Consider the following 13,091-nt stretch of genomic DNA (forward strand, 5'->3'; position numbering starts at 1 on the left):
TGTTATTCTAAAAATATATAGATATATTTGTCTTTGACAAGGTTAAATAATGTTCTTCTTCTTCAGTCGGCAGAAGCGCCAAGCGCAGGTCAGAAACAGAGGCGCGCGTGTGTGTGTGTGTGTGTGTGTTTGTTCATCTGAGCCTCATTGGTCTTTCACTTCTCGTCAGTGTCAGAATATTTGAGAAGACCAATCAAATCAAAATAGGCGGGCTTTATGTTCACAGAAGCTGCTGAGCGCGAATTTTACATGGAATTTTAGCAGCACGACTGACGCTTCAGTTTACGGTCAAGTGCGAGTTAAGATGTAAGTAGCTAAACTAAACATTTTATATTTGACAGTTTTTTAGGTCATAAATGTTAAACGAATGACAAAAATAATTAGAAAACTAATAAACTTTTGTCTAATTTCGCCATTTTGAGCTGAAAATAGGCCTATATAACGTGTAATTATGTCATTGTGAGGGGACAAGAAACATTAACAAAGCCGTTTTCATAGGCACAAGATTAATAGTGCATGTGTACATGTTGAGAATTAATATAATACAATTTGTAGCCTTCAGTAAATTAAAAAAGTTCAGCTTTAGGAGGGGAAGAGACAGGGCAAGATCAGGAGACTGAGAGAAAAAGACGAGGAGAGAGCAGGTTTTAAATCTATTTCTTAATCCTTTTTTGGCCTTCAAACGTCTTGAAATGCACATATCAGAGAAATAAAAATGTTTAACCCCATAACAACCTCAAATGTATGACCTCTTTGATTATAAAGCCATGTCTACGGCCATGTATTAGGCCTAGATCAATAATGAATGTGTACATATTGTGAATGAATTTAATAAACTTAGTTACCTATAGCTTTCCTGGTAGCTTTGTCTGAGAAAATGATTCATCAACCTATCAGTTGACCCTATGTTTACTTTCTTCACTGACAGACAAAAATGACAAGCCTAAATCAGTCAAAGCTCAGCTTTAGGAGGGGAAAAGACAGAGCAAGATAAAAACAAAGAGAAGAAGAGTGTGATGCTGATGAAGTGTGGAAAATAAACAGCTACCCGCACATGGTTTTAAAGCTTTTGTCATGCAATTTATTTGGCCTTCAAAACATCTTAAAATGCACATATGTAGATCAGAGAAATCAAAATTTTCTCGGGGGAGCATGCCCCCGAACCCCCCTAAATACCTCGCATTTGGTACCTCAATGATTATAAAATATAGTTAATAATGCGCATTAGACCATAAACTAATTTTTTTTTTTTTTTTTAAATCATACCCTCATTGGGGGCTGAGCTCCCCTAAAATGAAAATCCTAGAATCGCCCCTGAGTGTCACCAAGATCTGACTTTTTTGCATTGGAAAACATTTACAGAGTAAACTGTCATAATGAAAACATGACAAAGCCATTTGACTATCTTGTTCATAAACAATGGTGTCAGGACTTTTCATCTTGATGACACTGACACTTTCATTGACATGAATACTTGCTTTTGAGGAATGAGCTATCCATTTTGAGCAAGTGACACGCTTTTGCAGGTTATCAACTAGGTTTTGCAGTTTGTACTAATTGTTTTGAGAACTGCATTAACTGTTGTGCAAATGTAAATAGTGATGTGAGAAATGCACCAAAGCGACTGAGAAAAACTGTAAATATATGTAAATATATTACTGTAACATCATATATTTTTGTTATATTTCATAATATATTTCAAAATTATAAATATAAGTGACCAACAATGCAAATATATTTCAATGTATTTGGAATATATGCCACATATATTTTCGACACTTTACGTAAAATATATTTCAATATATATATTTTTTTCTGTATGGGTGGAGGTGGAAAGTGTTTGGTCACCACCCACATGACCAAATGTCTCTTTTGGAAGCCATGCGTGCCGGATGTGAGGACACGACTGCCAGGGATGGATAAGGCACTCCAGAAGGTTCTTCCCCAGGTGCATGGCAAGAGAGAACATTAGATGTGATGTTGATGAAACCTGTGGCCTGATGCTAGAGAGAGGCAGGATTAGCCCCTCAAATATTTGTTTGAATTACAGTATGTACTTTTAGTTTCTACCTTTTTTTTCTCATTTCTCATTTTCTCACTGAGGTTTAGCTCAGGTGACTGTTGGTAGTGCAGACTGTAGTTAGAGTTTTGCACATGTAGCTCCAGTTGTGCTCACTGTCGTTTAGCAATCGAAAAAAACTGTTGATTGTTTATTTAGTAATCACACACGCGTGTTTTTTCCCCTAGACGTCGGTTTTCTTTTGATTGTTTAATAATTGTTTGCTTGGTTTGTATATGAGCCAGCCGTAACAATATACACTATATTATTTAAATTTGGTTACATTCTGTTGCACTTACCTCTCTTTTCATTGTGTGCAATATCATGCTGTATTACTGCTTACTGTGCAATATTTGACTGTCGCCTTGCTTGCACTGGTTTTGTGTTTATTGTTTTATATTGTCTTTGCGTTGTCTTGATTATGGCATATATTTTATTGATATATTGTACTGTATATTGGTTATTATCGTATTGTTTCTATTCTACTTAAAATGTTATTTATTTAAATTAAATGTTAGTTTGCACAAAGCTAAATGTGATGGTACCATAAGGATTGCTTCAATTTCGCTATACCTTTGTATAGTGACAATAAAAATCTTGAATCTTAATTTTTTTTACATATATTTTTTAATCTTTTTTTTGCTTTTGATTTTTGCTTCTCTATCATGTATTATCAATAATTGGTAACACTTTATTCTGATGCTCCTTCTTTAGACATTCAATTGACTATAAGTAACTTTGCAAGTAGCCTATACATACAACTTATTCTACTAACCCTAAACTAACAGTCTACTAATACTCAACTAATACTCTAATGAAAGTTAGTTGACATGTAGGAGCTGTTTTACTCAGTCAACAGAATGTCTAAAGGGGACCATCAAAATAAAGTGTTACCAAATATTATATCTCAGTATTTAAGCACTTATAGTTGAAAAACATTCTAATAACAAAATTCATCATCGATATACATCATGACTACTTTTTAGGGTGTTATTTAATGGATGTGAAAAATCCAAAAATCAGCCACCTTTGAGACTATGTTTGAAGATCATGTGAGATCATTTTGGTTTAAAAATGTATCTTAATGTGAAAAAGCAAACGCTCATTAATAAAATGTTAAACTAGTTTGTGTTTATGTAGAGATGATCAAACTCACCTGATACTGTCAGTGTAACTTCATCACTGTATTGTGAGCTGCGTGATCCTCCAGTCTCTGTCCCATTACAGGAGTATTTACCTGCGTCAGACTCAGTAACAGAACTGAATGTGTGTTCCTGTAGTTCACTGAAAACACTGGTTGAACCGTCTTTATACCAGTTGTACCGCCAGCTAGTGACTCCTCCATCATATATGTCACATCTGAGAGTGACTGTCTCTTCTCTGAATACAGGATGATCAGGTTTAATGGTCACTTTGGGTTTTGGTCTTTCTGTAGAAATGAAATAACAAACACAATGAAATAATGTGATAAAATAATAAATAAAAACAATTAATTGTGTTTGAACATTTGTATTGTAAAACACAAAATCAGGTTAGATTGAAGTGTTGTTCTCTAGCTGTTATAGTCACTCATTCTGTTTCTTATGAAATCATTTGTGCATAATGAAAGCAAAATACTGCACATTCAGAGTTGGTTTGGAAACATCTGTCAGTATAAAACTGGCAAAAAGCTTGAGTAGTGAAAGTTTTTCAGCAGAAGATCTCGTCCTCTTATAGTTCAATCCACTGTCTCACAACAGCAACATCTACAGCCGCAGTCAAAGAGACACAACATTCAACAAAGTCACGAACTGCAGCAGTTTACATGAAAAAGAGTTGCAGAGATGAAACACATCATGACTACTGTCACAAGCTGCTCTAAGACGCGAAGGTAAAGAATCCAAATGCAGTTTAATAAACAGAGTAATCCAAAGACGTGATCCAAATCCAGGCAAGGGTCATACACAGGCAAGCAGTCCATACAAACAAACAAATCCAGAGGGTGAGACAGGAACGGGAAAACCAGGGCACAGGCAGGTATCGCAAGGGAAGAGCAAGGGAAGAGTAGTGATGTTACGTCTGACACCGACGCTCCGAAGCTTGCTTCAAACTCGAACGGTCCTTGCAATGAACCACTGCTTCGGAGCTTGTATCATTACGTCACTAGTCACGTGAAAATGACTTCTGAAGCAAACACACTGGTTCACTCCTGTAGTAAACCACCTGACTGCTTTGACAGCCCAATCCAGTGTTGACAGGTTTGAAGCCTGGCGGCTGTATTTCTTATAAAAGTGAAGGTAAAAAAAACTATAGAAACCATTACAGAAATTCTATTGGATTTAATGGTTTTCATGGGAATTTTATTGGTTGTAATGGGAATTATAGTGGTCTCTGTGGGTCTACTGATATGTGTTGGGTTGTATTGGTGGGGGCATTAAATCCTAATGGAATATGTCCCTAACACACTACAAAAAAGAATTCTGTAGTGGTTTAAATGGTAAAAGCCAATGGTTCCTATTTTAATATAAACCATAGAATTTCTGTGATGGTTTCCAACTTTTTTTTAAGCTGGTCTGATCTTCTGTCCTTGTCTAAAGAAATAATTACACACACACACACATCATGCTTAATGTTTTATTATCAAGGTGAACACATGAAATTCATCAGTATCTGTAAAATTCACCTACATAATGAGTTTCACAGCACTAACACTGTTTCAGCTTTGATCGCCTCGGTAAAAACACGTAATAAACGGGGCGTTACTTGCATTTTATGGTTGTCAGCTTTGTTGCATTACATTTACTTCACCAGGAGATGGTGCTGTAATTTCTATCTGAATGAAGCTTCGAGTAATGAACCATTTTCGACACAATTGTATCAGAGAGCAATAATGCTTCGAAACGCTTCATTTGGCCATCACTAGGGAAGAGCAAGGGAAGAGCAAGGGAAGAGCAAGGGAAGAGCAAGGGAAGACGCTCAGAATTGCAGATGAAACAAATAACAAGACCTCGCCGATAATAAATGAGTGTACATGGTTTAAATAGGCTGAGACTAACAAGGTAATGAGACACATGTGGATGCAATCAGGGATGATGAGTCCGGGCAGTGAGTTATGGGAAATGTAGTTGTGCGAAAATCACGATAGTCTGATGTGGAGCGCCCTCTGGTGGCTCTCAAGGGCACTCCAGCTGATGACCGTTACAACTACTTTGTTAGGGTGTAATATGATAATGGTTCAAATTGAAAAATGTACAATGATAAATAAAAATCTAGCCAATAACTTTTGGGAGGCTTGGTGTAAAGATCATATCAAGAAGACAAAACAGTTCACAAAATATTTTACAATATCTGACGACTCACTGAGACTTCAGAAATTGAAATCATCATCTTCAATTTGAGATCAGGGAAATGTTCTTGTTTTTAAGTTCAAAGGGTTCAAAGTTATAAGCAAAAGAAAACTGAGGCCACACGTTTATTGCTTGACAACTAAAAATCTGAACACTTCTGTGTCAAAATCAACCACTTCTGTGGAGAAACACTTAAAACTGCTCTGAAAAAAATCCCTTATAAATAGCATGTTAAACTTGTGTGTGTTTATGAAGAGATGATCAAACTCACCTGATACTGTCAGCGTAACTTCATCACTGCGTTGTGATCTGCGTGATCCTCCAGTCTCTGTCCCATAACAGAAGTATTTACCTGAGTCAGACTCAGTAACAGAACTGAATGTGTGTTCCTGTAGTTCACTGAAAACACTGGTTGAACCGGCTTTATACCAGTTGTACCGCCAGCTAGTGACTCCTTCATCATATATGTCACATCTCAGAGTAACTGAGTCTCCAGTGAACACTGAACTCTGTGGCCATACAGTCAGAGTTAGTTTGGGAAAACCTGTCAATATAAAGTCAGTGTGAGCATGAGATGTGAACGTTTTTCAGCAGATCTCATTCTACCACTGGTAAATCATTAGTGCAGTTTTATTTCACAATGTAATACTGGAACAAACAAGCAATTACTGGAACAAACAAGGTGAACATTCACTCAACGCAATGCAAAGAGTTAAAAGACAACAGAGGTGTAAAGATCCCCCTAAGTGGAGTTCAAACCCACATCCTTTAGGTTAGTAGCCCTGAGCTCAATGCAGGGTTTCACACCACCTACATCCTCACCAGCAGTCAGAGACACACACATCAGTTACTAAAGGGTTACAAATTGTCATTGTTGTTCAAATGACTTTGTTGTTGCAGGTCCAGCAACTCTAATAATTTTTATTAAATCTGTAGACAAATGTCAAAATATAATAATCATAGCATAATCTCACAAAAAATGAATCTCAAGCACTTAAATGGCTTTTAGAGAGAGATGACATAATTATAAAAAGTGCGGACAAGGGGGGTGCTGTTTGTGTGTGGGACAAGAAGAAGTATATAAGTGAAGCTCTTCGCCAACTTGACAATACGCAGTACTACTCAAAGCCCTCATCCAACCCAATGAACAGTATGAGGAGAGAGCTAGACCAATTACTTAATGAGGCAAAATTACACAATTGGATTACTAAGAAAGAATATGAGTTTTTGCTCTGTCAACATCCACGTTATTCTTCTTTTTATATGCTTCCCAAAGTCCACAAGGATCTGGAAAATCCACCTGGTAGACCGATTATCAGTGGGAATGACTCAATAACAGAACCTGCCTCCAAGTTTGTGGATTATTTCATCAAGCCATTTGTTGCGGATTTGCCTTCGTATATTCAAGATACCACACAGGTTTTGAAGAAAATTGAGCAAATAGGTAACATAGGCTCTTGCATTATGGCCACGATGGATGTGGAGTCTTTATATAGCAACATTGTACATGATGAGGGTCTAGAGGCTTTAAAACATTATCTCTCATCTAGACCTGAATATTTGATGCCTCCCAGTGACTTCTTAGTGCAACTTACTGAGTGGACTTTAAAGAATAACATCTTTCTCTTTCAAGATAAATTATATAGACAAGAAAAGGGGACTGCAATGGGTGCGTGCTTTGCTCCCAATTATGCCAATCTGTTTTTAGGCTTGTGGGAGGAGCGTTATATATTTTCCCAAAGTAACCCTTTTAAAGATAAAGTCTTGTGGTGGGGCAGATATATTGATGATGTGATCCTTATTTTTTCAGGGTCAGAAAATGAACTTGTAGACTTTCATGCCTATGTCAACAGCCTGAATGAGAACCTCAAATTTAGTCTGGACTATGACTTACACGCCATAAACTTTCTGGATCTACGGATCTCAAAGGATAATGAGGGATTCTTGCATACATCTATCTTCAGGAAGGCAACTGATCGCAATACCTTATTACATGCAAACAGCTTTCATCCTCCATGGCTTATTGATAACATACCCTTTGGACAGATCCAGAGACTAAGACGTATGTGTGATTCAGATCAGGATTTTCAAAATCAATCTACGGATATGCAGCGGCGTTTTCGACAAAGAGGTTATCGGTCACAAACTTTGATTCAAGCTCATGATAGAGCCCAATCACTTGAAAGGAAGAGCTTGCTCCAGTCTAGACCCAAAAAAGTGTCAACTCAGAAACCCTATTTTGTCACTCATTACAGCAAGGAGGCTGTTCAGATCAAACACATTATAAGAAAAAACTGGAGCATTATTGAATGTGACCCGACTTTACGGGAAATATTCACAGAACCCCCTGGGATTAGCTTCAAGAGGGCCCCCACAATTAAAGATAAATTAGTTAAGAGTTACCTCCCTGCTCCTAAACGTGAATGCTGGCTGCGTCAACCCAAGGGAAACTTTCCTTGTGGTAATTGTAATTATTGTGAGAATATGACTAAAACTGACATGTTTGTTGATGTTTTTAATAACAAGACTTACACTGTTAACAGCTTTATAAATTGCAATACTACCCATGTTGTTTATCGTTTGGAATGTCCCTGTGGTTGTTTTTACATAGGCCTCACCAAAAGGAGATTAAGAGACAGGCTAGCTGAACATCGGTATGCCATCCGGACTGGTAATATCAATTATCCAATGGCTAAACATTATATGGATGCTAATCATGGGAGGGATTCTACCTTAAGACTAGTGGGCATTGAGGCTATTCGCCTTGATGCCAGGGGTGGGGACATAATTAGACGTCTCAAACAAAGGGAGACATACTGGATCTATTCTCTGAGGGCCACCAAACATCCAGGTCTTAATGAGGATTTTGATCTCTCACCTTTTTTGTGATTTTTTTTATGCCTCTATAGGTACAGGTTGTTGTCGTCGAATGTAGTACCCATTTCTGGTTAATGCTGTTTTGAATCATCTTGTCTATGACACTAGAGTTATGAGAGGTAACTGTAGCCTATTCACACGTATTGATCTTATATATTGTGTGGAGAATATTAGATATTTGAAGTGTTGTTTTTCCACTAAGAGATCTTTTTTTATTGTATTTTGCCTGTTACTTGTATGAACCTAACTTTTGCCTCTAGTGGCCAAAGAGTTGTGTTACATGTGCCAGAGTGGCACACCTGAAATCAATCACTGTATAAGTATTGCTCCTGTTTGTTTGTCACTAACACCCTGATGAAGGCCAGTGGGCCGATACGCGTTGGTGTTTTTTAATTTTTTAGCCCTCTAATAAAGACTTTTGTATCACTTTTTGTATCCACTGAGTGCCTGGACCTGGATTTTTTCCTACGTTTTTTTCAATGTCAAAAGATATTTTATATTTCTAAATTCTGCATAAAAACGTTTTCATATGAGTGAATGATTTTGTCACACCTCAGAACCGACTGTTTGGTGTTACTCACAACACATGAATCATTTATATAACTTGTTTAAAAAGCTGTATTTATAATCACGACACTCATTTCATTTTTGGTGTCATAAGATGAAGAAGAGGGAAGACGGACTGAAGACGAGGTTATCAAAATTATAAACAGGTTTTTAATGACAAGAAGGTAAGCAGGAGTAACAGTGTGCAGAGGAGCATAAACGTAACAGACACTACCAGACACGAACATCATGGGGCCGGATCCACAACAATCTTCTTAAAAAAGAAGTTAAGAAAGTTCTTAAGATAAATTCCAAGAAGTTCGTAATCTTCCTTTGGGGATTTAAGACAGGTTGGAGGTTATCCTGACTTTAAGAAGTTATTTAAGATGATTTTTAAGAAATCTCTAGCAGTTATAGTCACTTATTATTTTCAGGAACATGAATAGGATAATTATTAAATTATTAAACACTTTATTTTAAGGTGACTTAGTTGCATGTTACTGCATGTGCTTACTATAGTAATAACAGTAAATGATGTATAAGTACAAGTAACTAACCCTAAACCAACCTAACTGTAACTCTATAGTAAGTAGATGTAGTTAATTAATAGTACTCAGCACTTATTTGAGGAAGTACAGTGTAAGTACATCACCTAAAAATAAAGTGTAACCAAATTTTGTCTTAAGAACAACCTTAGAACATTCTTAAGAAAAGCTTTAGGGAATACAAACAATCACACATTTGTGATGAAATTTATGAATCAAATTCACTCACCTTGAGTGTATCCAGACTGGAAGTTTGAAATTAGCACTAAAAACACAAAGTAAAAAAAATAAAAATAAAAAATAAAACTCATGAAAGATTGTTCCTAGTAAATGGGGAGGGGGGGGGGGGGGGGGGGGGGTGGGCTGTAACTGTAACCGGCTGTGTTTCTCTTAGGGGTCTCTGGATGTCTTTTGTGTGTAAATTAGCTTTAGGTATAAAGGTCTGTCCCACAGACAGATATTTGGGTTCAGACTCTCTGAAGACAGACTAACATCATTGCTGAAGAATGTGCTGCTCTGATACCTTCAGTAAATTCTTCTCTCCACAAGAACTTATTTTATGTATAAGAGAAATCGACTACACTGGCAAGCCACCAAAGTGACAGTTCAGCCAAATACAGGATATTCTCTTTCACAAACACCACTAACTGCACACTTCTCTCAAACTCGTCTTTCACTCATATATCATGAACTAGAGCTGGATTTGAAGCTCTGAGAACATGAAAAAAACAACAAAGAAAAAACACCAGGAACACAATCCTATTCATAATATAATTGCAATTATTTTCAGAGAAATAATACTCACAGAGCAGAAGAGGGAGTTGACTGAGCTCCATACTGACTGAATAATGACTGACGGTTAAAGACAGACTGAGTTAAAGCCTCAATACTTCCTGTCAGATCTTTAGATACATGATGACAGATTAAAGAAGACATACAAATTGTAACGGTCACCAGCTGGTGTGCCTTTGAGAGCCACCAGAGGCCACTCCACACTAGACTGTGTTCACTCCTTCAAACACTACATTTCCCATAACGCACTGCCCGGCACTCATCAGCACTCGTCTCTTTCACCTGTTTCTCATCACCTTGTTTCACTTATACCATAAATACCTGGTTTTCACATTCACTCATCGCAAAGTCTTGTTGTACTGTTAGTCTGCATTTCTGAGCGTTTTTCCCCATGTTTGTTTTCTGTTTTTGACCCTGGACTGTTTAACGTTTCTGACTGTGTTCTGCCTGCCCCTATCTGGATTGTTTATTGGACTCTGTTTATTGCTGCCTGCCTTGACCACTGCCTGCTTACTGGATTACGAGTTTGGATTACCCTTATTTAATAAAGCTGCGTTTGGATCAATCTTCGTGTCTCGGAGCATTCATAACACAAATGTACCTCATGTGTTACAGAAAACCTTTTTAAGAAGTTGATAATCTTGTAACACATTTTCAAAAATGTCACGCAAGTTTCCTACTGAAACTTTTACATGTTTACAGCTGCTGTTCCTCCCACACTGGTTAATGCCACTGATCTGAAAGAGAAGAAACCAAACCACAATAAAGGTGTCAAATTGTCCTCAGCAGTCATTTCAATTATTGCCAAAGGTCATAAGTCTTATCGTCATTTGTACATTTTTTTACGTGGTGGAAACTGAACTGAAATTTGTAAGATAGGCTTTGAAAACGCAAACAAACAACAACAACAATAAGCACCTCAATGTCAAAAACAAAAGTGCAATACAAGATTACAATAGTACATGTGCATCTTGGTTCAGTATCTGATTGGGAATTGTTATTTAATGGTTGCGCTCAATGATTTTGATTCAGTAAAAAGAATCAGATCATTAGTCATTCATTTGGGAATCAATCTGCACTAATCACACTGTATGATTTACTTAACACTCTGCTGTTGTTCACAGTCAAAAGCGTCTGACCACCTGAAATGAATTTTTTTTTTTTTTTTGTAAATCAATGAAATATATTTTTGTTGAATAATATTTTGTATTTTGAGAGAATTTCATGGTACTAATTCATATTTATGCAATATAATAATTATCATTTTTCACACTGAAGTCAAGTCAAGTCAAGTCAAGTATATTTGTATAGCGCTTTTCACAATACAGATTGTATCAAAGCAGCTTCACAGTATTAAATTAAAATAATACAACAAGGTTTGTTTCTAGTGGAATTTATTGATTGATAAAATCAAATTAAATATCCCCAGAATATCCCCAACTGAGCAAGCCAAAGGCAACAGTGGCAAGGAACCGAAAAACTCCATCAAGTGACCTAATGGTGTCCTAAAACTCCATCAGGTGACCCAATGGAGAAAAAAAACCTTGCGAACCCAGGCTCAGTCGGGGGCCAGTTCTCCTCTGGCGTTTATTAACTAGAGGCCGGATTGTAATTTGAACTGTAAGATTAAAAATATTATATGAATGCCTGGCTGAAGAGATGCGTCTTTAATCTAGTTTTAAACTGGGAGAGCGAGTCTGAGCAACGAACACTATCAGGAAGGCTATTCCAGAGTTTTGGAGCTAAATGTGAAAATGCTCTCCCTCCTTTGGTGGTTCTGGATATCCTAGGTATGACCAAAAGCCTTAAATTAAGTATAATAATATAAATAAAACACTGAATATAAACATAAGTAAATATAAATATAACACAATATTCCGGGGTCAACATCAACAGCACCATATAGTCACCACACCTACAGCACCACATTGTCTGGTCTCGTCATTCCTCACCGAAAGACTTACCTGACTCTTCCTTCGACAATACTTACCTCTTTGATGCCGTTCTTCTACCAAAGCTCTGATCCAGTCCGCCTTCATCTGTCTTCTGTCTTCCGTCCTGATCTTCATCATCTACAACCAAAACCAGGAAAGAGACTCAGTGAACCCAGCCAACAGAGCTCTACTTTAGTCTTCAACCTGCTCTTCTGCTGAATAATATCTTGTGTCCAATAAATCCTGTTTACAAACTTTACTTGTTTGCACTCTTCTGTCCTGACAAATATAAGATGTAATAATTAAACAAAAAGAAGCAAAAACATCATGCAAGATGATTCAAAAATAGGTTTATTGAAACAATCCAAAAGAAAAATCCCTAAAAATCTCTCTCTCTGTGACTGACCATCAAATCCACTTTCTGTTTGACTCAGGAGTGTGTGCATGAGTGTAAATTATTATATTAGAAAAAATTCATGCTTAATATAAACTCAACTCCAGTGTATGTGTGTAAAGAACATGTAGGTCTAACAAAAAACAGTCATTGTGTGTGTGAGTTTGTCTCCATTGTGACTCTGACTGAGAATATTCACACATCGACACATGGATGAATGTTTTAACCCTGGAGTTCAGACTTGAGGAGCCAGAATCTGCACAAGACACATTTCACATTCACTTTCTTTGGCTTTGAGTTGCCAAATGTCTTCATACAACAACACAAAAGTTTTCACTGACTGAGGCGTCAGAAACTTCACCACTGGATTTCAACATTTCCTTCGCAACTGATCTGACTGACCGGCCCTTCTTTGAACCTCATCAGTTCTTTTTTAAAACACTATCCGGCACAGCTTGATCTGTCTTTCTTTTCCACTGATCATTCTGTACAATTATTAAACAGAAACTGTTCTTAGTTGTGTGTAAGGGGATTGTTGTAACACTTTTTAAAGGGAACTTCAGCTGAACAATGGCACTATTTTCTTTTAAAGCTGCTGTACAGCTGTGATGCACAAAA

The 13,091-nt window shown here is 37.0% G+C and overlaps 1 protein-coding gene across 4 annotated transcripts in view; it reads right to left on the minus strand.

The window, feature by feature from the left end:
• Positions 1-10,618, minus strand: part of LOC311292997 (cell adhesion molecule CEACAM5-like) — a 30,845-nt gene extending 20,227 nt beyond the window's left edge. For 2 of the 4 annotated variants that reach the window (XM_084412859.1, XM_084412856.1), the window contains exons 1-4: positions 10,159-10,616; positions 9,583-9,618; positions 5,657-5,929; positions 3,216-3,488 (exon numbers count right to left, since the gene is read on the minus strand). In XM_084412859.1, coding sequence (XP_084268985.1) covers positions 3,216-3,488; positions 5,657-5,929; positions 9,583-9,618; positions 10,159-10,189 — 613 coding nt within the window. In that variant the 5' untranslated portion in view covers positions 10,190-10,616. Of the gene's footprint in view, positions 1-3,215; positions 3,489-5,656; positions 5,930-9,582; positions 9,619-10,158 lie in introns of all 4 variants that reach the window. The other 2 variants (XM_084412858.1, XM_084412857.1) reach the window with 2 other exon arrangements.
• Positions 10,619-13,091: the final 2,473 nt, after the last annotated feature.

The sequence above is a fragment of the Rutilus rutilus genome, assembly GCF_951802725.1.
Source record: "Rutilus rutilus genome assembly, chromosome: 1".
In the NCBI taxonomy this organism is placed as follows: domain Eukaryota; kingdom Metazoa; phylum Chordata; class Actinopteri; order Cypriniformes; family Leuciscidae; genus Rutilus; species Rutilus rutilus.